This window comes from Haliotis rufescens, unplaced genomic scaffold (assembly GCF_023055435.1).
Source record: "Haliotis rufescens isolate VD_foot unplaced genomic scaffold, xgHalRufe1.0.p SCAF_37, whole genome shotgun sequence".
NCBI lineage: Eukaryota > Metazoa > Mollusca > Gastropoda > Lepetellida > Haliotidae > Haliotis > Haliotis rufescens.
In genome coordinates this window covers 2,080,586-2,107,524 of record NW_025964079.1, presented here as the reverse complement: position 1 = coordinate 2,107,524, position 26,939 = coordinate 2,080,586, and the positions used below count along the sequence as shown (strand labels likewise).

The window sequence follows — 26,939 nt, the reverse complement described above, 5'->3', positions numbered from 1 at the left end:
CTTGTACCTACATAAATCAAGTGACAGTTTAACCACTCTCTTCCACATAAACTCACAATGATCATTTAAAATGTGTAAAAGAGGAAAGACAGATTATGTGAATTTACTTGATTTTGTCACCGTTTCAAATCTTGACATTTGTAAGAAATGGAAATAGTTTTTTTCCAGCACTTGCACCAAGTCCACATAGCTTGTTTAGAGTGAGTCGAAGTAACACAAGATTTACTGATTAGACAACACCCCAAGACAGCCAATGGCTATCAGAATAGGTGTACAGTCGATTATTTCAAATCCAGTCAATCAGTCATTTCTGACTTCGTGCTAGACTAACATTTAGTCTCTGAAATCTTATATTACACAATATCCTTCTTGACTCTAAAAATAAAAACAATTCTCTATGCTGATTTCAGAATAGAGCTAGCTTGAGATGGCTAGACTTGCTTTTGTATGCATTTCTAGATTATTATTTTTTCATAAAATAAATATATTCCACGGTCATGGTGCAGGACTAACTTCGTGCATGCAGCATTAAATACTTTCAACAATAAAAACAATAATGTTTTTACAGTTTTTAATCTCAATTATGTACTCTCCAGCGCAATAAGTGGACAAATTGGAAAGATATAGTAGTAAACTAACTTTCATTTAATCCTTTTTGTTTAAGATGGAATGGACATTCAATGCTGTTCAATTGTTTATTTATGATAAAAAAAATCAATACTTTGTCAATACTTAGGTACATATGTTTAATTAGTAGATAAACCTAATGTGTTTTAAAATTTGACGTAGTCCCACTGTAGAGTAGATACCTATAATTTTAATTTGGAACTGAGCGCTTTAGCGCATAAATTAGATACCTTGCATGTATTAGAGATCAAGCATGTAAGAGAGGAAATATCAATATGTTTTACAGTTCCTATTGGTGATCGGTCGGCAGTCATTTTTTTTTTTTGAATCGATATGTAGGCTTTCAATGTATTCATGCACTGTATTTAAAAGGGGTTTCCGTAGCAAAAAGTAAACCTCTTTTTAACCAATCAGAATCAAGCATTCTTCAATGTCATGGTAGAATCATAGCTTATCTGTACTGTTTTTCCATCCCTTTTTGTATATACCGTATTCGACGTTATAAGCGCCCAGGGCGCTCTCAAAATTTGAAATAGGGGGCTCTTATTAGAATAATATTTTGGAGAAAAAAAAAATGAGTTGAAAGATCGTAAATTTCGTGGTTTATGCTGACAGCCTGAAATGATACAAATAAAAGTCTGTGAGTATTATACATGACAGATATATTTATCCAGAATTTAATTGCCCATAATTAAGGGTGCATATAACACATGAGTGCGTATTATACACGAATAAATAAGTCTTGTGTACATTGATCAATCGGAAGGGGTGCTAATTGGGATTGTTCACTAGCCAATATATTAGCAAATATCGTCGTGGGCGCTTATTAGAGCGGGGTGCTTATTACGTCAAATACGGTATTGTAATTGAATGTTTATTGAATATTATGGATTATGGAGAGGGTGTTCTAAGTTGGAGAATATGTCCGAATCGTTTTCACTATTGTGAATAAACTATATTTAAAACAAACAATATTAGATTATCAGCTAGCATGTATCATCTTCGCCGCAATTCTGTATCACTAATGTCTAAACAAGACCCTCGGTAGGAGTGCGTCAGAAGGGTATAAAAAACCTATTTATTGCAGGAAGTAAAACTCTCGACTGCAGCCATAATGTAATTAGCAAGGCTCATATGTTGCTTTTTAGTTCTGGATAAATGTTTCTGAAGAGGCAATATTTCTTGTGGGCAAACATGATAAGCTCCAACCATGTTGTTATGAAGGCAGAGGAAATAGGTATATATATTGCTTGGTTTGAGAGTAATTTCACTGCAGTTATTTAATTAGATATGTGTTCTTGGGAGCACTATTCATACGAAGGAAAGTAGAAGGCTGACATTCCTTTGAAGAAATGAAGGGTTTGGATGGATTCTAGAGCTAATTGGGAATAAATGTAGACTTGGTAAATCATTGGTTGTGTTTGGATGCATGTATATTTTGGTTTAGATGGTTTAGTTTAAATGAAAACCTTTAGATAAGACTTTGGAGGTGATATGAACATGTTTTTTCATTAAGTCCGAATGTCAATCACTCCCTTATTGTGTTTTATTTATTTAATCAATGTTCATCTAATGTCATATTATTCTGTGACACTGAAAGAGGGAAGCTGAAGAACTCTAGCTCTTTACAAAAATTGAACTAAACTTAATTAGGTTGCAGGGAAACTGAAAAAGAAAACCACATCCCTCAAACTCAATTTCAAACTTCTGGGACCATATTCACAAACATTCTTAGAGTGTTTGAGAAGTCTTATGTCTGAGAAAATTCATAGAAATACCCGAATGTCATATGCATAAAAACTAAAAGTAGTACAAGATTTGCCTAAGTTATTGTGAAAATTCCTTCTCGGAGTTTCTCTCAAAATTTCACTTTACTCTTAAGTTAGCTACAAGTTACTCTCATAGCTGTTGGGGCACGGGTGGCCCAGTCGTCTAAGGCGCCGCGATTCGCTGTGCAGAGTAGCGTCCCTTGGGCACGCCAGGAACCTATGATTGTGGGTTCGAATCCCGGTTCGGCCCGTTTATGTTTCTAGGTTTGTCAGCACCATTCCCGTGATCGTGGGTTTCACCGAAGTGGTAAACGTCTGAAACCTGCATCACATGGGGCATTCCTCCCACATTAGGCTGACACGGCGTGATATAACTGGAATAATGTTAAAAGCGGCGTTAAACACAACTCACTCACTCATAGCTGTTACATTGACACTTTTAACTGATAGCTAGTTGGACTGCCTCCCTCAGGAGAGCAGAATGTCCAGGGTTCGATCCCCGGCCGCGCCATACAAAAAAACACGTTAAAAGATGGTACTTGTTGTTTCCCTGCCTGGCTCTTGGCATTAAGGGGCTAAAACAAGGATTGGTCGGCTCTGAGTCAGTATACTGTGTCTGAGTGGGGTTTAACCTTATTTCATCTCACCTAAGCTAACAGTTACTCTTAGAGCTATTACATCTACACCCCTAAGTGTAACCCTTGGCTGCAAGTTACTCTCAGAGCAATTACAGATCTTAGCTAAGGATTTTCTTAGCTAGTTAAGAGTATTCTCAAAGAATATTCTAAGAATATTTTGAATTCGGACCCAGTTTATTTGAGAGGACGTGCAACTGAGATGAGAATACCCCCACCATTGCCTTCATGGAGTTTATCCTGCCATGGCAGCCTACAGTGTAGCAGATACTCCATCCCACCCTTAACAAAGTTGCAGCCAACTTTGTCCCACATGCACTACGCTTAATGAATTTATCTCCTAAATTTGTCTGGGTTGAAGTTCCCTTGCTGCTCAGGCTTCTGTGAGCCTGTGGAATTGCCAAACCATATTAGCTTTGTGGGATGCACGTTCTGTCTCCTGCTATCCAGACTCACTTGACGGTTTGCCCAATTTTAGTAGGTCTTCAATTAATAGTTGATGTAAGACTTCTATGTGAGAGGAAACATCACACCAAGTGTCAGGCTGGTTGAATATGCAGATACAGGGCCCTATTAGTTTGAGTTTGAGCCTTGAACATGGATTCTAAGTGATTCACTGTCTGATGGGGGATTAAATGGCTAATGGCGCTGTCTTGTCATCTTCTCAATGATAGTTTTTATTTGTAGGATATATGCTGTGATATACACCTGAGGTTTGTCTTGTAGGATATATGCTGTGATATACACCTGAGGTTTGTCTTGTAGGATATATGCTGTGATATACACATGAGGTTTGTCTTGTAGGATATATGTTGTGATATACACCTGAGGTTTGTCTTGTGGGATATATGCTGTGATATACACCTGAGGTTTGTCTTGTAGGATATATGCTGTGATATACACATTAGGTTTGTCTTGTAGGATATATGCTGTGATATACACCTGAGGTTTGTCTTGTAGGATATATGCTGTGATATACACCTGAGGTTTGTCTTGTAGGATATATGCTGTGATATACACCTGAGGTTTGTCTTGTAGGATATATGCTGTGATATACACCTGAGGTTTGTCTTGTAGGATATATTCTGTGATAGACACATGAGGTTTGGCTCGTGGGATATATGCTGTTATATACTCTTGAGGTTTGTCTTGTAGGATAAATGCTTTGAGTGTTTTTTTATCTGAATTAGAAACACTGATATTTGGTTATTAACAAAGTGTGGTGCTATGCATACTCAATCATTGTTGGTTTTCTTCATTATACTGTACTCGCATATACTTCAGGCACTGAAAGTGTGTAGCATAGCTACGTTGTAAGCCGACATAAAGATGGCACCTCATAAAATACATGAAGCAAGCCTGGCAAGGTTTAGTTCTACACCGTACATCACTATTGTGATGTCAAACCGCTCATTCGAAAGCTATGATGTTCCAGTCAGATATAGAAAGGCATTAAATTTCAAGCTCGCTGTTGTCTCCATTCTTGCAATACACAATCATGGTCGATTTCTATGTTTTTTCGTTTCTGGCATGTAGACATACTTTTGTAGCAACCAAAAATCTTCATTTTGTAACTTTAGCTGTACACTTAATTATTTCAAAATGTCTACAGTGACTGAGAAACAAGTTCTTTTCTATAAATATTAGCTTCTTCGGTGATGCGGTCATCAAATCAACTGTTTCAAACAGAGGTGATTATTGTGATTTGATACCTCTGATTGAACGAAACAGAATCCAGTATTTTCCAAATTGGTAGAATAGTCAGTCAGGGATACCAGTGTTCCTTTGTACAGTTGTGAACATTCTCAGAAGGATGGTCTGAAGGTGTGGTTTCCAGATATTTGCTGAGTGGATGGACGAGGTTTTTGTGTAAATTTATTGTGCGAATAATGTGTGTTACGTTTATTCTGTTACACCTCATGCGATGCATGGTTTATTGTCTGCCATGCATGTGTAATGTGATGTATATATTGTACAGTACACCTGGCATCATTTGTATTGTATTTTATAGTGTGTGGTATTGTACAATAAGCCATGTATTGAATATGTGTGATATTGTACAATAAGCCATGTATTGAATATGTGTGATATTGTACAAAAGGCCATGTATTGAATATATGTGATATTGTACAAAAGGCCATGTATTTAATATGTGTGATATTGTGCAATAGGCCATGTATTGAATATGTGTGATATTGTACAAAAGGCCATGTATTTAATATGTGTGATATTGTGCAATAGGCCATGTATTGAATATGTGTGATATTGTACAATAAGCCATGTATTGAATATGTGTGATATTGTACAATAAGCCATGTATTGAATATGTGTGATATTGTACAAAAGGCCATGTATTGAATATGTGTGATATTGTACAAAAGGCCATGTATTTAATATGTGTGATATTGTGCAATAGGCCATGTATTGAATATGTGTGATATTGTGCAATAGGCCATGTATTGAATATGTGTGATAATGTACAATAGGCCATGTATTGAATATGTGTGATATTGTACAAAAGGCCATGTTTTTGAATATGTCGGATATTGTACAATAGGCCATGTATTGAATATGTGTGATATTGTACAATAGGCCATGTTTTGAATATGTGTGATATTGTACAATAGGCCATGTATTGAATATGTGTGATATTGTACAATAGGCTATTTATCGAATATGTGTGATATTGTACAATAGGCTATTTATTGAATATGTGTGATATTGTACAATAGGCCATGTATTGAATATGTGTGATATTGTACAATAGGCCATGTATTGAATATGTGTGATATTGTACAATAGGCCATGTATTGAATATGTGTGATATTGTACAATAGGCTATTTATTGAATATGTGTGATATTGTATTGTATATGTGTTGTATTGTACAATGATCATGTACTTGTGTGATATTGTACAACAGGTTATGTATTGTATATGTTATATAGCAGGCCATGTGTTATAGATGTGTGATATAGACAATGTTTTGTATGATATTGTACAATATTGTGTGATACAGTAAATCAGTGTTGCATGCATCCTAAGATGTTATTGTGACATTGATAAGTGTATACATGTATGTGTGATTCCATGCCATCATCATTGTGTCCACATATGTCATCATTCTTTCGTATCTTTATGACAATGAACTTCTTCTTTTCTTCCAATACTTAGTATAACAATATTCCTACATGGATAAGAGATGCATCTTCAGCAGATGGTCACAAGATCTGTACCACAGACCTATCGTAAATCCTTGAATGAACGTGTGCCTTCAACAGGTGCCCACCTAGCGAAATGCCTGGTCTAACGTTAGATGTCAAATCTGATTACATAATGCTCCCTTACCAAAACCAGGTATTTTTTCAACAGTTTCATATATGTTTTAATGGGGAGGGGGATATGATTGAACATTTGTATCTCAAAATTGAGCCTTTGATCTGTTCTGTCATGAAAAAACATTTGAAACCAAATTGAATTCTTTATTGCCAACGTCTTTCGGATACAATAACGTCTCCCCTACTAGAGCAAGGGCCCCAAACATTCGGAAATAAATAATACCCGCTTATTCAAAGATTTATGGTACAATTATTTCATGGTATTTGAAAAATAATAAACAGAATTTATTTTGTTCGCCATCAATTGTGCACGTCCATGATTGTACTAACGATGTCCCTACTGTGCCTGTTGTAGATGCATGCTCATGTACTTGCCCATCTCATCAAGATAAAGGAAGGATTAGATAAAGAAAATGTGCCCCTTGTAAGTGTTACAGACTCTCTTTCTTCTGTCTTATCTCAAACCCTCAACTCCTTCACCTCAGATGTGTGGGGCCCTTACTTGGAAATTTGTTTATCCTTTCTTCTTAAAATGGTTTTCTTTATCATTATTTTTATCAGTAGCTTGATGGATGCCTTGAATTCATTCTTCCGTTCTTATAAATGCTAATGTACACTCTTATATATATACATCTGCTGACATTAAAGTTTAAACAGTTTTTGATTGGTTGAAAATGTTTTTAAGCATTTAATGTTTTTATTACATGGGAAGGGAATTTTTTAGGTCCTCTTGAGACATATGTAATCTGATTATGGTGGCTGTATTATCAATGGATATATTATCGCCTATTATCAATGGATATATTATCAGCTGTATTGTCAATGGATATATTATCAGCTGTAGTATCAATGGATATATTATCGACTATTATCATTTGAAATATTATCAGCTGTATTATCAATGGATTGTTATCAGCTGTATTATCAATGGATATATTATCAGCTGTCTTATCAGTGGATATATACCAGCTGTATTATCAGTGGATATATACCAGCTGTATTAGCAGTGGATATATTATCAGCTGTATTGTCAGTGGATATATTATCAGCTGTAGTATCAATGGATACATTATCGCCTATTATCAGTGGAAATATTATCAGTTGTATTATCAATGGATATATTATCAGCTGTCTTATCAGTGGATATATACCAGCTGTATTATCAGTGGATATATACCAGCTATATTAGCAGTGGATATATTATCTACTGTATTATCAGTAGATATATTATCAGCTGTCTTATCAGTTGATATATTATCGACTGTATTATCAGTGGATATATACCAGCTGTATTGTCAGTGGATATATTATCTACTGTATTATCAGTGGATATATTATCAGCTGTCTTATCAGTTGATATATTATCGACTATTATCAGTGGAAATATTATCAGCTGTATTATCAATGGATATATTATCAGCTGTATTGTCAGTGGATATATTATCAGCTGTAGTATCAATGGATATATTATCGACTATTATCAGTGGAAATATTATCAGCTGTATTATCAATGGATATATTATCAGCTGTATTGTCAGTGGATATATTATCAGCTGTAGTATCAATGGATATATTATCAGCCCTCTTATCAGTGGATATATTATCTCCCAAAAGTTGTGCTCTTTAGCTGAGAGTACAAAGTCAACTGTCTCAAGACGTACCATTAGTCCGAGACTTGTGAAAATCGGGAAAGTTTGATCACTTAAGAACTCGTGATACCATGACCGATATTAACTAGAGTGACTCAAGTGTTCTTAAACTTATTTGAGTAGTATATGATAATGACAAAAGTACTTGTCTGAAATAAGCTAGGGGGGAGGGGAGTGGGGGGGCGGTAGACTTAACATGGCATTAAGTATGGCAAAGTGATTGCTGTTTTTATTTCACCTTATCTTCTGTATATATTTCACACTGCATGTATACCGCTCAACGTTTGACAAGGATAGTGCTTTCCAAACGGCTAACTTATGTAAATGTGTGAAATATCTGAGTATCCTTATCAAACGTTGGGTGGTATACTTTCCTCTCTCTCACTCCATCTTCCATGGCATACTGTTTGTTCAAGGTGATGGTTTAGGATGGTCTGGGTAAAGGTTTAGATACATGCTGTGCATTAGAGGATTTAATTTGTTGTTTTTTCTCGGTGTTTATGTTTTGTATCTCAATCACTTTCTGGTGGTGGAGTTTAAGTATATTTTTATTAACCATTTCAGATTTAAGAGTTTTCGGATATTATAGGATCATGCAGGAGTGGACTATTGTCCTGATTACTTGCTAGAATTGGTCTTTCTTATTTGCAGTCTTATGGAAATGAACTGTTTGACATTTCTTAATCACAACATTTTCCACCCACAATAAACCTAGAATAACCTCATTCAGGATGTTGTAGTGTTCTAAACCTGGATTATTTAATCATATTAGATGTACCAAGCTCCACCAAGGCAGAAGGGAGGCACCAGGGAAGGAAACAAACCATGTGGCTTCTTTTAGGGGATTGTGTCAAAGATTTTGTTTCATATGTCAGACAATGCATTTATTTCAGGTACCAAATAAATTAGCATCTTCATACAGTTGAGATATGGAGTGACAAACATTATGTAATAAGTCAGCTAATTAGGATACTAAAATATCCCTATATGTTAAAAATGCATTAAGATATTTTATATGGTCCCCTAGAAGCCATCTTTGAAAGCTTACCCTGTGTGTTGCTGTAAGGAGTCCAGATAATACTACTTTCATTACAACACATCTTGACCTTTCTAACACACTAAGTGAAATGGACTGGACCTTCTGATACTGCATGGGTGGAAACCACTTCTAGGCTTTATAAATGTTGCGACTTGTCTCTTGACTGATAACCTGAATTCATTACTTCATAAATTTGGTGTCTACGTGTTGGAAATAATGTTCTCACTAACGTATAGATTCAGAAGTTGCTGATAAAAGTGTAAACTATTCATATAATAGCAGTATTTAATGAAACTCAGAGAAATTGAAGTGGTATTAAAATTTGTTAAAGTTGTTTTCCATTAGTAGAATGATTTCCTTTTAAAAAAAAAAATCTCGGTCAAATCCTGTTCTGTTTGCTACGTAGTAAGACTCTGTGGAATATCAATTACAAGGAATATTGTTGTCGCCAGAAAACAATATACACCCACTTGACGCAGGACAAAGTTCATGAGGAAGAATAATTTCCTGGCAACTTGTTCTATATAATGAACTGCCCAGTCGGCCTAGCTTAGCTCTGTCAAGGTCATTCAAACTGGTTTCATTGGTAGCAATTCAAGCAAGTTGCTGTAATCAGAAATGGTGTAAGGTATAATCTACTTGTAGGACTTATTTTCTTGCTACTTAAACTGTCTTGCAGTTTGGAGCATTATTTTTTTCTGAAATACTATTCAGATATTTTGATTTGTTGTGTGTGTGATAGAATGGATAGAAGTATTCTTGTTTAACAGTATGAAGTATGTTTCACACATTATCAATGGGAATCCAGGAAATCGGTTCTTGAGGACCGGAGGGGCACAGGTGGACCACTGTTATATGTTTCATGAGCTGTGCCGCCCCGTGAAGATCCGGGCTGACTTATGGGTGGTAGGGCTTACTGACTTGGTTGATGCGTGTGATCGTACCCAATTGCTTCGACCAATGGTCATGATGTCAATCACTGGATTGTCTGGTCCAGAATCGAGTATTGACAGACCACAATCACACAGCTGGACTATTGCGGAGTGGGGCGTAAAAAAACAAACATGAGCTGTGGTTGGAGCCACTGGCCATTGACTCAGCTCCTAGATTTACCTTGCTTACGACCCCTGACCTTTCAGATCCACCAATCATGATGTAGTGATTTTCTCCCACATTGCTCTCCTACAGATATATAAGTTAAGGGTTTTAAAGGCCAAGTCACGACATAATCATAGTCCTTTTGTATGGTTTTAAGCCACTTTTAGCAATATTCCAGCACTATCACAGCGGGGGAACACCTGAAAATGGGCTTCACACATTGTACCCATGTGGGGAATCGAACCCAGATCTTTGGCGTGACGAGCCAATGCTTTAACCACTAGGCTACCCCATCACCTTTTTTTCGCTAGAAATCTTAACATTGGAAATAGAGTCTGACAGAATACTTAAATCAGTTCAGATATTTTCAACTCTATTTGAAGATAATTCTACAAAGGAATGAAATGGTTCACTTTTCCCGATTCCCTGGACAGTAACCGATTGCTAGGCTGGTTATTTTTACCTTTGATGCCCTAAAGGAACATCCAACTTTATACTGTACTCTCAAGCTACATAAAAATTGCATCTTAATTTCAGCAGAAATTTCTTTGGTGAGATATGTATAAGAAGTTACCTAAAATTCATTGCAAATGACAGAGGGATGTAAAGGTCAAGGTCCCTTGAGCCCTGGCAATCATCCATTGGGACATCATGTCAGTTGCTTCCAGCCTTCAATGGCTCCCACTTCTAAATGAATTATGTAGGTAGAATGGATTGGAATGGGCTCTGACAATTGTGGTTTTGTTCCATCATAGGAAAAGAAAGTTAGATGAAAGTTTTGTTGAACTTTTTCAGGGACATCCGTTTGTGATCAGTTGAATTTTGAGCTGAATCAAATAGTCTGTTACACATTCACATAAACATCTTCTCTATCTTGATCTTTAAGACAAAAATGAACGTTTGGGAAAGTAGTTCCAATGATTTGGTAGATAGGCAGACAAACAGAGCAAAGCAAAATCTTCAGCGCAAGCCCTTCATTTCGGAGTACATCAGAAGTCAGATAGTTTGTGCCTTCACAAAAGAATGTTCTATTTAACATCTGCAAATACCATCCCGCACTTGAAGATGTTCCAGTTGGATCAGCTCTGGCTCGGGACTGCCTGCTCTGCTCTTTCTGTTGACTCACCAATGAAAACAGAGGTAAAGTAGACATTAATGATTGCGACCTTGAACTTCCTCATGCAGCATGTTTTGCATGCTCGGTTTCCAAGCCAAGTTAAGGTGCCGTGACTCTGTGAGGCTCATCTTCTCCCAGCTCCTTGATGGTGGAAACACAATGTAGACAGCACGTCTGCTCCTCTCTGTCGGCCATGACACCTCCAGATGCTAATTTGCCAGGTGTGGACTGAAGAGGTTTACCGGGACATATCCTGCAGGGATTTACTATCAGTGGAATCATCTTCCTTGAGGCAGGGAATGCTAATGAAGATTCCTTAAGTTATTGACGATAATCAGAAGGCATTATGACTGATAAAGTGAATTATTTAGGGAATAACCAATTAAGTAAAAGGACTTCAAGAATTTCTGTCTCAAGGTTATTTAATAGGACCCAAATCTAATAATCAAACTAATTAAGTCGAGAGATCCTAGACCTAGTCATAACCCTAGTGTTCACAATTAAAGACTGAAGGGATCCTTAGAATCAAATACTTCAGGAGAAAACCTCAGGGACTCCAGGAGCCCCTAATTTCCATCACTGTTAATCATAAGGTTTGCAATCTTGAATGTTAGTTTTTTGTATGGTTCTTTATTATATAAATACCACTAACAGTTTCAGTCCACTAGTCCTTATAATGATAACATATAGCAAAACCCCTAAAAATGGCAAATTTCTACTAGTCCTTATGATACCTTTACTATTGGGCAGTTTGGGCAGGACTACAGGACTAGTGCGAATTTCTAACCCTAAATACCACTTTACACATCTTTTTATTTCATGACAAGGATGAAAAACATCTTTTGCTAAATAAGTTAAGCCCCAAAACTTATTAAGATCCCTTGTCATATTAATGTTTTCGTGGCATAAGTCTATTTCCAATTTCCAGCACAAATCGTGTCCAAATGGCTCGCGTGGTGCCCAGGCTCCTTCAGCGATACCCCTAATTGTATTGTATGTGATGGAGAATCTGGCCTCTTCCTGAGTCTGTCTATCCCTCTCGTCCTTTAGACGACATGACCCAATTCCACGTGCTTGCTTACATTCATGGCACTTATTTGAATTGCAATCAGTGGATTAATCCCCCTCTTACTAAGGAAGCAAGTTCAGATTTTAATCCTTGACTAGTGTCAGAGCCCTCAGCACTGTAAACACATTCTGTGTGAGAGTAATTAGGGAAAAAATACTTGTCCTTCCTACGGGCAGCCACGACACGGCTCTATGACGTCAATGAAGATGATTTGAGAGAATTGATCATTCCGTGGAAGGTTTCTCTCTAGACGCTTTCGTCCTTAACTCTTATAATATTAGGAACAACTAATCCAAATTATTCAGAGCCTATCTGATGTTTATGCTGCATCACTTGTATTTATGAGATGGCGAACGGCGATAGTTTAACGGTCAGTGAGGGTTAGTCGATTGATGTCACTCTTGCCTCATACGTAGATTCGGAAGCTCGTGTGGTCAGGTGTCGTTTGTGTGGGAGTCAGTTCTTAGGATTGGAAACAGGAAATACTGTTTTACCCTAACCAGGCCACTTGTTGTCAAAGTTAATTCATTTTTTGCAGTAATATGGAGTGATTGAGGAGATTCAAAATATCTCCTTCATCTGAAGTTTTAGTGTCGTTTTAAAACTTTGAGACTTCAATTAGGAATAATTGTGTCACAGAATATTTATTGGGGGGTTTAGGAGCTTTCATTGTAGCTAAGCTGAAGAAGGTTGAGTCGGTTTCATTAAGACCGCATCTTTTTATATTTTGTTTTCACATTTGAGATTCTTGAATTAAAGTTAAAAAATAATTTTGAATGGTGAAAACAATAATGATTGTAATACCATCATCTGTAGTGAACTTATACATGCTTTCATAAATATTGGTTGTCATTTTCCTTTTAAGGGATTGGCATTACCAAGAAGACAGCCATGTATGCTCGGAAAGTATTTTAGTCAGCTTCGTCCAAAGCAATTCAATTTTCAATGTGGCAAATACCATAAATCTGTGACACAGGGTGATAAACAAGATGGTTGGAATAGAGCCCATTTCTAAAACGTTGAAAGAAGAGTGGCCATGTGTATCTTATTGAGATGCCAAAAATAGCGAAAGATGGAAATGTTCGTGTTTATTGCTATGATTAAGTGATCTTATTACAAAAAAGGTTGAAAATAGTGGTATTGTTGGTGTGCATGATGACAAGCTAGGGTCATTTTAAGGTTTGACATTACTCTAAGAAATTCTTGAATAGATAGAAATTATATTCTTGTAGATTGTAATACCATTCATCCTGAGAAGTTTTGTGTGATAAGAAATGCTCTGAATATCTAGGTAAGCTTTAATTTGTTCAGTAAGCTTCCTATCCTTTTCTAGTATCAGCCCACGACACGTGACATTTCACATCAACAAGTTTAGACCCCTAGGGTAACACTTTACATCAACAAGTTTAGACCCCAAGGGGGAACACTTTACATAAATTCCCATCATTAGATTACCCTATTTCAGCACGGACTGGAGGAACAGCCTCTCTTCAGGTGGTCACCGGCAAGTTAGACCTCATTATGGTGTTCCCAATTTGTCACTTGTGTTTGATCTGCCGCAACTATCATTAACTTCAGGGAAGGAAAACATATTCTTAATTGCCATAGATGCCAATATTTGCTTATCACCCGCGGTCAGTTCTTTGAGGTGAGATTGGAATGCCGTATCCGTGACGATTCAGCTGTAGTAGAAATCTCCTTCATTGATTCTCACTTCTGTTGTGCTTGTCCCTGAAAAAGATAGATCTGGAATTGGTGCCACGGTTCTCATCTCTGTTGATGCCGTTATCTGAGAAGACAGTTTCGCAGTTAATGTACTTTGTAGGGCTTTACCGAAAGATCTTTTGGGCATCAGGTCCTGGGAGACGTGTTGCCCTGTGGTGCATGGAGTCTGGGGGTGGCCCTGTGGTGGAAGCTGCCTCTAGTCTGGCGTCATTGGTTGTGGGTTGAATCCCAGATTTACCCTGATTTTGATACTGGATGTGTATGTTTAATCTCAGTGGTCAAGGGTTTCACCTTGAAAATCCGGGGTAGAATGGGTCTTCAGCAACCCGGGCCATGCTTGTCGTAAAAGGTGACTATGCTTGTTGTAAGAGGCGACTAACGGGATAAGGTAGTCAGACTCACTGACTTGGTTGATGCATGTCATCGTATCCCAATTGCAAGGATTGATGCTCATGATCATTTACGGTCCGCCGTCATATAGCTGGAATATTGCTGAGCTGAGTGCGGTGTTAAACAACAAGCAAAACAAAACGATGATGTGCTACACATGGATGACCCACAGGCTTTTCAGCCTCATCCATCTTGACACACTGTGATATAACTGAAATACTGCTTGAAGTGGCATAAAACTCATTCGTTCACTGTTGAGTATTGGTTGTTCTGGTTCAGGTATAGTTGCTTAAGGTGCTGGTGTTGTCTACAGCGTCAAACATCACCCACTCACTCCCTTGTGTGCCAGGTAACATGGGGGACCAAGTCATCTAAAGCACCACAGTCCATTGTGCAGATTTGTGTCCCTTAGCTGTGCCAGAATCCTATTGTCCAAAGTTCAAATCCATAATCGTCCTGGTTATGTCTCTAATTTTGTCAGCACCATACCCGTGCTCATGGGTTTCACCGAAGTGATAAACGTGGGAGACATTCTCGCTCATCAAGTCAGCAGTGATATAACTGAACAACTTTAACCAATCTCACTCACTGACTTCATTGTGTGGCCTTGTTTGACAAGATTGATCTGAAATGGATGTCACAGGATGTTCAGTTTTAGAAATGATTTCAGAAATTGATGCAAGAAATAAACATATTATCTTGTTAGAATGTTCTGTCTCCTGACTCTGAATGACTGCTTTCAATGTGGCATATTTTTAAACTTGTGACTGCATAGAGGAGATGTGAAGATTCTGTGGAGCACTTTAGTGCCGTTGAAGATTTCAGCTGACATCCGACACACAAAGAACGTTAGTTGAAAAGTTTTCATTGGAGTAGTTTGAGTGTCCTTGGGAAAGTTGTGGAGTTTTAAAGCATGCATTTTTTCTACTCGCTCAAACCTTAAATAAGGACTTTTTAGCAAAATAATATCATACAACTACATTGGACAATGTGTGATGTGCAGAACAGTTCTGAATATGAAAACGTTAGCTTGGATCATATTTTTCTGTGTTTTGTCTGAAATATTGGCTGGGTGAGTGAGTGAGTGGGTGGGTGAGTGAGTGACTGGGTGGGTGGGTGAGTGAGTGAGTGAGTGGTGGGTGAGTGGGTGGGTGGTTGAGTCTGTATATTACAAAAATATGATTTCATGGGACACCAAAAAATGGACTTTTTGCATACTGAAAATCACATTCAATTGTTGACATACTTTACCCCAATGTAAAGCTGAAATACTGCAAAACATAATCAACTTAGATTTGTGTGATATGAGTAATTAAAGTGAAACTAGTCACACACATGTCAGATAACAAATTATTTTCAATCAGAAAATGGTTTCAAAGCCACTACAAATCCCCTGACTTCATAAACTCAGATATGACAGCCGTGTCTGGTTTTCTCATCATAACATTTAACATCTTACTTAAAAGCAGCCATCTGAAAATAGTTCTCAGGATAGTAGCTCCTCAGTGCATGAAGATAGGGGCTCAAATAGATGCGATCATGTAATGGGAGTGCGGGATATAAAAAACATCGAGAATGCAGCTGTGGAAGATGAAACGTGATGTCCAACTTATATACTCAGACTTACTTCCAGTTTGTTTTGGCATCAGGATGACATGATGCTAGCCTACTTGTGTAAGGAGGAAAACACAGTATGTAAATACTCCCTCCAGAAATAACCAGTATTCTGATTGCTGGGATCTCTGACGAAGGGGAGGCAAGGCTCGGATTCAGAAAAGAACACTTATGTCACACTTTGTTGTGAAAAGAAATGTTTTCAGTTGTAGTCGGGTGTTATCTTACTCTGGTCTAGCTGGTGGGGTGTGTTCAGACTAGATGAAACTGGAGTCGTACTTTACTGTGGACTAGTTGTGATCGGTTTCGAACAGAGCTAGTGTAAGATTGACGGGCAGGTTAATGGTGGTAGGACTTGCAGTGGCATATACAGGGTTCTTAGTAACTAGGGCCCTGTTCCACAAAACAATCTTAGTACTATGACTGACAAGGCTATGATAAAGTAGGGGAGTTGCGATCGTCTTAGCGCTAAGATCGCTTTGTGGAAAGGGACCAAGAGTACAATTCCACAAAACAGTGTTAGTACTACGACTGACAAGGCTATGTTAAGGTATGGGAGTTGCGATCATCTTAGCGCTAAGATTGCTTTGTTGAAAGGGACCCAGGGTACCATTCCACAAAACAATGTTAGTACTACGACTGACAAGGCTATGTTAAGGTATGGGAGTTTCGATCGTCTAAGCGCTAAGATCGCTTTGTGGAAAGGGACCCAGAGTACCATTCCACGAGGCATTCTTAGCACTACGACAGATAAGGCTATGTTAAGGTATGGGAGTTTTGATCGTCTTAGCGCTAAGATCGCTTTGTGGAAAGGGAGCCAGAGTACCATTTCACGAGGCATTCTTAGCACTACGACAGATAAGGCTATGTTAAGGTATGGGAGTTTTGATCGTCTTAGCGCTAAGATCGCTTTGTGGAAAGGGACCCAGGGTACCATTCCACAAAACAATCTTAGAACTACGACTGACAAGGCTATGTTAAGGTTTGGGAGTTGCGATCGTCTCAGTGCTAAGATCACTTTGTGGAAAGGGACCAATTTCACAACATGTTCTTAGTGCTGAGACAAACATAACTCACATACCAACATAGATCACATTTTAGAACATGACCCTGAGCCTGATTGCACTGAGGGATCGTAACTACGACTATCGTAACTCATGTGCTGGAAAAGGATTGCTTTGTGCAAGAGACCTAAGTTGAATGCATGTCAACATACCCTGATGGCGTGGGACTTTGCTGATAATATCAGTCACTGGTTTGTCTGGTCCAGGATCTATAACAGGCGTTTGTATTATAGATGGAATATTGCTGTACCCTAAAACAACCAACAAACAAATATATGACTAAATCAACATCTTGTTATGGATTAAGGTATTACATTCTTTTAATAAGTTGTACCCCTAGTAGTATCTTACCCAATAGTATGAACATCCAGATTGTTAATTTCATACGTATGCAATCACCAGGTTGTCTGGTCAAGACTTCATTATTTACAGGACACTGTCGTATAGCGTGGAATATCACTGTGCTCTGAAACAACAGACAAAACAAATGGGGGGTAATTTTATGCTTAGATAGATTTGGGAACATGGACTTTATATCTGCGTGGACTGAGATTTATGTTGATAGTGGATGTACTGTGGGGTATTTGGTGTGCAGGGATTCAGGAACCTCGTTGTCATGGTAATGACTCCAAATTTGATGTATATTCTTGTACCAATAATACTTTTTTGTTGTTTCAGGAAGAACAAAGAGCCCGATTAAAAGCAGAGAAAATTAGGATAGCCCTCGAAAAAATTAAAGAAGCCAAAATACGAAAGGTGAGTTTGAATATAATTGTTGACATGAATAGATGTTCATCAAGTGTTTATGTCAGGAAAGTGTGACCTGAGTGAGTGAGTGAGTGAGTGAGTGGGTGAGTGAGTGGGTGGGTGGGTACGTGCGTGCGTGAGTGAGTGAGTGAGTGAGTAGATCATATTATTTAAGATATTAAAGGACAATTATGAGTGTTGTGGAAAACCTGCTTAGGTTACCCCGTTTTGCCGACTGTTTATCTGTTACCTCTCTGCCAGTTGTCCCCACACTTTGTCTTTTGAAATGCAGGAACTGTCTAGCACTGTGATGAATGGTTGCATGGTAGTACGTAAGGAGAAGTGGAATAGGGGTCGGATTGATATTAGGAATTGACAACTGAAGTCATCTTGCATATTTGTTCCTGAATAGCCTATGAAGCACCCAACATGCAGAATCAATATGCATGTATATGTTTACTTTACAATGAGAATGTACCAGCAGATCAGATCTTAGTTCTTGCTACCGCTAAACAAAGATCTGAGGACATCCCATTACGGGTCACGTCAGACCGACCTTGCGCGAACTTTGACCGACCAATGGAATAACCAATCAGAAGGCAGCTCTCTCGTGCTTTACGGCACTTACTTCAAATTGGCGACTGCGCTTCGAAACATATTTTGACAAATTCTTGATTACAAATTTGAAACCTGAACAAAAGAACATTCTGGAATGGCTAATAGATGGTCTAGATTGTATGGATTCAGTCGTTAAACCCGTAACTATCGTTCGGAATACCCCGTGTTTAAGTTTTCGAGGTTGCATGATTAGAAATCACATTTCGACTGTCACTTTCATAATCTGGTAAGGGAAGCTCTGATTAGTCGGATGAAAGGTCGTTCTGACGTGACCCCTAATGGGATGTCTTCAGATCTTTGTTTAGCTGTAGCGAGAACTAAGGTCTGATTTTAATGAGATTGGTACCAGCAGTTGACAAGATTATATAATAACCTTCCTTCATTTGATGGGCTAATTGAGCAAAGGCCTCCTGCGGCATGTTATAAATAGAATAATTAGCCTCTCTGATCAAAAGATCAACATCTGCTAGTGGTGCCAAAGACACTAGGGCTGGGACGGGTAACTCGGGTACCCGGGTCGGGTGGGTACTGAGTAGGACCCGTGGTAAGTCACGTGATATATTGTTTTATGACAAAAATTATCTGGAACACTATGGTTACACTACAAGTCACTAATGTTCGCAATTCTTTCTGACTATGCACCCATTCCTTCTGATTTTTCATATGGTTGAATGAAGATATAACTTAATTCAACTTCAGTGTATGAATGACCAGATTGTTTAATACATGAATCTAAATATGTTTTACCAGGGCTATGCTAAAAATGTTCCCAATCGGACATATTGAGACATCTCCTGAGACCTACAGTGGGTACCCGGGTAGGGTCGGGTAATAGGGGGATGGGTACCCGGGTAGTAAATTTGGACTCGTCCCAGCCCTAAAAGACACATACCAAAACAGATAGCGATAGGTCATTTCAACATGCTGGGGGGCGGTCGGGTAGCCTAGTGGTTAAAGCGTTCGCTCGTCACGCCGAAGACCCGGGTTCGATTCCCGACATGGGTACAATGTGTGAAGCCCATTTCTGGTGTCCCCCGCCGTGATATTGCTGGAATATTGCTAAAAGCGGCGTAAAACCATACTCACTCACTCACTCAACATGCTGGCCCATTGCTATGGAACTATCTGCTACAAGAAATTCGAGAATCAGAGAATCTGAGATACTTTAAAAAGACACTCTAGATCTGTTTCTTCAAGAGAGACTTTGTCAAGATCAGTCATGGTCTAAGTGCATTTGTACAGTTGTTAATTGGAAAATGCGCTATACAAATTTTTAATCTGATTTAATTTGAATCAGCTGTAACAACCGATGTAAGGGAGTGGGGATCCATTCTGTTATTCTTTGTTGATTTCATTATGGAGGCTACATAATGATTGAATATAATCATGACTGAGATATGCTTCATGTTTACTGATGAGGTGACATTTTATGTGTGGGTTGGTGGATGTATTCCTTCCGAAGTTATCTCCCCTTGTTGGTTGAACACTAGTTGGTGTTTCAGTGGAGATCACTGACACACTAATGGTCTTCAGCCAGCCAGAGATCATTGCTGCAGATCAATGTGACACTCCTGGAGTAGGATCTAAACTCATTCAGGCCCCCACCCCCCTTTTTTGAAACCAGGGGTGGCTGGGTAGCCTAGTGGTTAAAGCATTTGCCGAAGACCCGGGTTTTAATTCCCCACATGGGTACAATATCTGAAGCCCATTTCTGGTGTCCCCGTTGTGAAATTGTTGGAATATTGATAAAAACGACATAAAACCAAACTCACTCACTCACTCACTCACTCACTCACTCACTATGTTGTAGACAATTACCCCCCCTTTAGACAAGCTGTATCCACCCTCGCTGCCCTCACACAAAACATACATGTATTGAGATGTTTTTAAATATATCCTTTCAGTTATTTGTCCGAGCGTTTGCAAAGGATGGAAGCAGCAAGAGTATACTAGTGGATGAGAAGATGGCTGTTGGTCAAGTGGCCAGCGTCTTGGCAGACAAGAACCACATGAAGCTGAACACAAACCTCACTGTAATCGAACACATGCCGGACCTGCTTATGGGTAAATACTGAACACAAACCTCACTGTAATCGAACACATGCCGGACCTGCTTATGGGTAAATACTGAACACAAACTGCCATTGAATTATGGATAAAATTATAAAGAATGAAATTAATTCAGTTTTATTCTTTCATTGTTTTAAGAAAAATTACAATATAAATAATGAATTAAATCAGATTATTTCTTCCATTTTTAAGAAAATAAAATATGTTTGAAATATATTTACATTTAATCAGAAACACCAAACTCGGGCTGCCACGGGGGATATATTTTAAGTTTTATACTTTAAGGGATGTACTTTTATTGAAATACTTTTAGTGATAGTGTACTGTAAGTGACATACTTTAAATGATATTAATGAAGGCATATACTTTAAGTAATATGCTGCAAGTGATATATATGTACTTTAAGGCATGTACCGTATTCAACGTTATAAGCACCCAGGGTGCTCTCATAATTAAAAATAGGGGGCCCTTATTAGAATATCATTTTATTGAAAAAAAAAAAAAAGTTGAAAGATTGTTAATTTCGTGGTTTATGCTGACAGCCTGAAATGATACAAAAGAAAAGTCTGTGCGTATTATACATGACACATATATTTTCCAGAATGAATTAAATTGCCCATAATTAAGGGGGCATATGACACACAAGTGCGTATCATACACGAATAAATAAGTCTTGTGTACATTGATAAATCGGAAGGGGTGCTAATTGGGATTGTTCACTAGCCATTATATTAGCAAATATCGCCGTGGGCGCTTATAAGAGCGGGGCACTTATTACGTCGAATACAGTACAGGTTATAGACTTTAAGGTCTAATTATAGGCATATGCATTGTGTGACTTACTTATAAGAGATAGATATACTTTAGGATTGAAAGATAGACATTACGAGTACTGAAGCAAAGTTTTCTGTGAGAAACAGGGCCATGCTTACTGGTCACTTCAAAACAAAAAAAGAATTTTGTGTGTTTTTTCCCCCCAATCTTCAAAATCTTTGTTCATTTTACAAGTGAAACCCCTAAATGCCTCATCTGGGAATGTGATTCAGAACTATTCTGCTCGTCCAAATGACACTTTAAACAAAACTCCTCAAACATTGGTTGTGACAAATCGGACAGCGTGTAGCTGGCTAATTACCTCCCTTGTTGGATAGTCAAGGCAGCTAATTGTCACGCTTGGAGCAATCTGTCTCTCTGGAAATTGAAATGTGACTCACAAACTTCAATCACTCCCGTAAGTGACATGCCAGCCACGTGGCAATTCAAGATTTCCCCTGTTTAAAGCAATGTTCAGAGCTGCGGAATTCATTGAAATGCTTGAATTCATTGAACAACAAACTTGTATCAGGAAGAAACGGCATCTCTTTCTTTATTTTAATATTATTACTCTGCTTGTTTGTTGGATGAATTGATAAAGGACAATAAACAGTATTACTAGTTATTCTTTAGGACACTTTAGGATTTTAGATCTGTAGGGTCAACTTTATGTCATGAATGTTTTCTGGATTGAATATACCAAGATGGGATGATAAAAGTTACAAATATCATGAGGCTTGCCACCAAGTAGTTTCTTTTCTAACCAGATGTTTTACATCCATATTAAATCAAGAATCACACCTTATGTCTAAAATAGGATTTTCTTTGCCAAACGTTAAGCCAAACATTAGTTTTTTCCGTCAATGTTTGATCTAAGATCACATCCAGAAAAAGAGCCCTCATTCATTATCAGTAAACTGCTGTATTCTAGACTTGCTAACTATTCTAGACTTGCATGGCTTGTATTGGATATATTTGTTTAAAAATGCTGAAATAGCTTTGTTTGTTTGTTTGTTGTTTAACGCCGCACTCAGCAATATTCCCGCTATATGACGGTGGTCTGTAAATAATCGAGCCTGGCCCAGACAATCCAATGATTGACATCATGAGCATCGACCCACGCAATTGGGATTGATGACATGTATCAACCAAGTCAGCGAGCCTGACCACCCGATCCCGTTAGTCGCCTTTTACGACAAGCATAGTTGCCTTTTACGGCAAGCATGGATTGCTGAAGTTCTATTCTACCCCCAATCTTCACGGGTCCTGAAATAGCTACATCAGTTACATTCTATATGACTGTACTCATAAAAGAAAGTAAGAATGCCCAATTCTTTCATATTAGTATTGTTAATCTGTTATGCCATGACAGATTAACTATAGTAATGTGAAAGAATCAGGTGTTCTTTAACTTCTTATGAGTAGTGGGGCGGTCGGGTAGCCTAGTGGTTAAAGCGTTAGCTCGTCACTCCAAAGACCCGGGTTCAATTCCCGACATGGGTACAATGTGTGAAGCCCGTTTTTGGTGTCCCCTGTCGTGATATTGCTGGAATATTGCTAAAAGCGGCATAAAACCATACTCACTCACTCACTTCTACCTGCGCCTAGACACATTCTTCAGGCGCTCATTAGACCATGTCAATAACGTCGCTGTTCTTCGTCCTCGTAAAACCATACTCACTCACTCACTCTTATGAGTAGTATATATTCTAGCAACCTCACATCCCCATTGATGGCACTGTGGCTGTTAAGAAACCTATACAGTTAGCCAATCTGACAAGCACCTGTCCCATCAACTCATCATTGTTCTCAGAGTGCGACAGAAATATCAGTGTGTCCGTAATCGGATCAGTGCCTTGTATGATCACTCAAATACAATAGTCCTGTTTCATCTCATGCAGTGCCTCCCTGTTGTTCTGTGAGGATGTCCAAAGGGGCAAGGATGACTGACAAAGAATATTGATCTTCAGAGGCAAAAAAGGAACTAGCCAGCAATTTAATTTCTGATCCCATTCGCAGATGTCGAAGTGACATTTTGGAGTTGACCTAGGTCAAAATCTCCCATTGAAATTTTGGGCAGAAAAATGTTATTGGCTTTTCATTCTGGTTCTAGTGCATGAGGGATTCTGTAATCAATATAGAGGTCAACACTGATCAGTGAAGTAAAAACTTGCATGCTTTGTTTGTTCCAGAAGAATAAAACTACAATACTTCAAATTCTTTTTATCTTTCTTTTATTAACTTTAAGAAGGACTTTAAAATGTGTTGATGGCTCTAATTTCTTCAAACACAGATCTTTTCTGATTGGAAGTCCTCTGAGCTTGGATGATGCTTTCCTAAAGATTACTTGTGTCTGTGTGAAGCTTCACTCGTAATGCTGAGATATTATTTGTCCATTTCAGAACGAATCCTGGAGGATCATGACTCGCTGGTGGAAAATATGGTTATGTGGACCCGAGACTCTAAAAACAAAGTTTTATTTGAAGAAAGATCGGAAAAATTTGATCTTTTTAAACACCCAGAAGTAAGTATCTTTGGTTGTTATGACAGTAGTTTAGCCGAAAACACTTTGAGCATTATGGGGAAACTAATTGTATATTTACATACACCTAGTTGATGGGAATGTCATTCATATGTTATATTTGTTTGAATTGTGGCACTTTAACGACTTAGCCACAATGCCTCTATCCTTCTTTAGTTTGTTTGTTTTTTGTGTGTTTGTCTGTCTAACACCACATTTTGCAATAATCCAGCTATATGATGGTGGTCTGTAAATAGTCACGTCTGGACCAGACCATCCAGTGATTGACATCATGAGCATCATGAATCCTTGCACTTGAGATACGATGAATTGCATCAACCAAGTCAGGAAGCGTGACCACAGGATCCCTTTAGTCGACTCTTACGACAAGCATGGGATGCTTGGGTCTTGTATTCGTCTCCGGAATCCCCAAGGGATGTCACGTGTGAATCATTGAATGTTTGAATCACGGAATCATTTCTCCATGTCAGTGTGTTCTTTTTAAAATTGTTTGAGACATTGATTTAAAAACAACAACAACATTTAATCATAGTCAGTCTAAGCACATATAATGTAAAATATTTAGCCTGATTTTGATCATTGGAATATTATTTTACAAATGAAATATCTGTCCATTAACAAAGTGAAATAAGGTTGTGATTGATGTAATGTTACCCATAGATCCAATGACGAATAAAAAATTTATGTTGAAACTCAATTGTGTTTTCCAGAAATATCTTTTGATTGGAACCTCCTCTGAGAGAGGTGTTTCCCTGGGCCCAAGTCAGCAAGAACGTTTGATACAGGTATGGTATAACTCTTGGTATCACATGATGGATGTAGTTATCAATGCAATAAACCAATCCAATAATCAAGATGGCATCATGATCTGATAGGTCGGCAATGTAGGTCAAAGGAATGCTTTTGAGACTGCCTTGCAGTGAAGGGGAGATAATCCTAATTTTGATGACATGTTCATGTAAAGTTCTGTCGCAGACTTGAAGAATTTGTTAATAATGAGGCAAGTTGAAGTAGCTCACATATTGCTGTTGTTAACTCATGCCCCTTCTGTTTCTTATCATTATCTTTGTCAAAATTATTATTATTATTATTATTATTATTGCAGGAGTTCTTCTCGTCATCGGGAGTGAAGGTGCCGGAAGTTGAAGGTGCACTTTATCTCAAATCTGACGGAAAGAAGGCATGGAAGAAGTACTTCTTTGTTTTACGAGCCTCGGGACTTTACTATAACCCCAAGGGCAAGGTCAGCAAGGTGAGATAATCATGGCGTAATCAGTGTATGACACTTCATGCATCTATGTCTCGTGCAATGACGAGTCAGTGATGAGATTCGGATTGGTGAAGAGCTTTGAATGGTATTTCAGTTCTATCACTTCTTCTTCTTCTCCTTCTTCAGAGAAGGAAGTTAACCAATCGTCTACTATACCAAACAGTGATATATAGCAATACCTCCAAAAATGTTTGAAATTGTACTAGAACCTCAGTTACCTGTAACATTAACAAGACTGGTCTGGGCTAGCAGGCTAGTGCTAATTGCCGTCCCTGATTATTATTATTGGATGATGATGATGATGATGATGATGAGGTGGCTAGCAGGGTAGTGCTAATTGCCATCCCCTATTATTATTATTATTATTATTATTGGATGATGATGATGATGATGAGGTGGCTAGCAGGGTAGTGCTAATTGCCATCCCCTATTATTATTATTATTATTGGATCATGATGATGTTGACAATGATGTTGATGATTATTTCAGTCCCCGAAGGACCTGGCGTGTTTGGTACAGTTTGACTTTGTGGAGCCCTACCATGGGCTGGGATGGAAGAAGAAGTATCACGCTCCCACAGACTACTGCTTCGCTCTCAAGGTACTTAGATAGTCCCAGTGACCAGTCACAAGGTCGTCAGTATCCCATGCTTGTCACAAGGTCATCAGTATCCCATGCTTGTCACAAGGTCGTCAGTATCCCATGCTTGTCACAAGAGCACACTGGGGAATGGTTGCTCATAATGGCTGCCCTATCATATTAGGACTTTGTGAGTGTACTAGGAGTGACTGAACCCATGGTGATACGGGATAGGTCTTCAGCAACCCATGCTTGCCGTAAGAGGCGACTGATGCGATCGGGTGGCCAGACTCACTGACTTGGTTGATGCATGTCATCATATCCCAATTGCGTGGATGGATGCTCATAACATCAGTCACTGGATTGTCTGGTCCAGACTTGATTATTTACTGACTGCCGTCATGTAGCTGGAATATTGCTGAGTGCGGCATTTAACACCAAACAAACAAACAAACAAAACTGATGCTTCAATCTGTGAGTAATTGAAGTCACCTAACATAGAGAGTCAAAGTCATATAAAATCACCCTTCTGGGAGAACTCTTATTTCATAATCTACGGTAGATGAAGCTGACTATTAGCTAGCTGCCCAGTTTCAGACAGGATATTGAGGAGACAATCTGGCGTAAAATTCTGGACTTGAAGCTTCCTTGTTGACAGTTAATGTGAACTGAAATATGACACGTGACTTCCATGTTGTGATTACTGTATATTTAGTCCTTAAACAGTTACAGGAAATTTATTTCCAAAATCAAAATAATAATTTTATAAACAATTCAAGCGACACCTTTTCTGTTTCTGGAATAAACTTGATCAGCTGATTCGTTAATGTTGTCAACCTTTTCAGCACCCACAAATCCAGAGAAAGAATTCCAAGTACATTCGTTACCTGTGTGCTGAGAGCAAGACAACCATGGACCAGTGGATTATGGGGGTCAGGCTAGCCAAGGTGAGAAACCAGGGAGATCATGGGGGTCAGGCTAGCCAAGGTGAGAAACCAGGGAGATCATGGGGGTCAGGCTAGCCAGGGTGAGAAACCAGGGAGATCATGGGGGTCAGGCTAGCCAAGGTGAGAAACCAGGGAGATCATGGGGGTCAGGCTAGCCAGGGTGAGAAACCAGGGAGATCATGGGGGTCAGGCTAGCCAGGGTGAGAAACCAGGGAGATCA

At 38.5% G+C, this 26,939-nt stretch overlaps 1 protein-coding gene across 6 annotated transcripts in view; it reads left to right on the top strand.

The window, feature by feature from the left end:
* LOC124140410 (ras-associated and pleckstrin homology domains-containing protein 1-like) overlaps positions 1-26,939 on the top strand; it is a 220,791-nt gene that overhangs the window by 181,754 nt on the left and 12,098 nt on the right. For 4 of the 6 annotated variants that reach the window (XM_046507947.2, XM_046507948.2, XM_046507951.2 and 1 more), the window contains 8 exons: positions 6,724-6,792; positions 17,812-17,889; positions 20,403-20,562; positions 23,784-23,905; positions 24,634-24,708; positions 25,029-25,175; positions 25,683-25,793; positions 26,618-26,719. In XM_046507947.2, the coding sequence (XP_046363903.2) occupies positions 6,724-6,792; positions 17,812-17,889; positions 20,403-20,562; positions 23,784-23,905; positions 24,634-24,708; positions 25,029-25,175; positions 25,683-25,793; positions 26,618-26,719 (864 nt within the window). The remainder of the gene's footprint in view (positions 1-6,723; positions 6,793-17,811; positions 17,890-20,402; positions 20,563-23,783; positions 23,906-24,633; positions 24,709-25,028; positions 25,176-25,682; positions 25,794-26,617; positions 26,720-26,939) is intronic. The other 2 variants (XM_046507950.2, XM_046507953.2) reach the window with 1 other exon arrangement.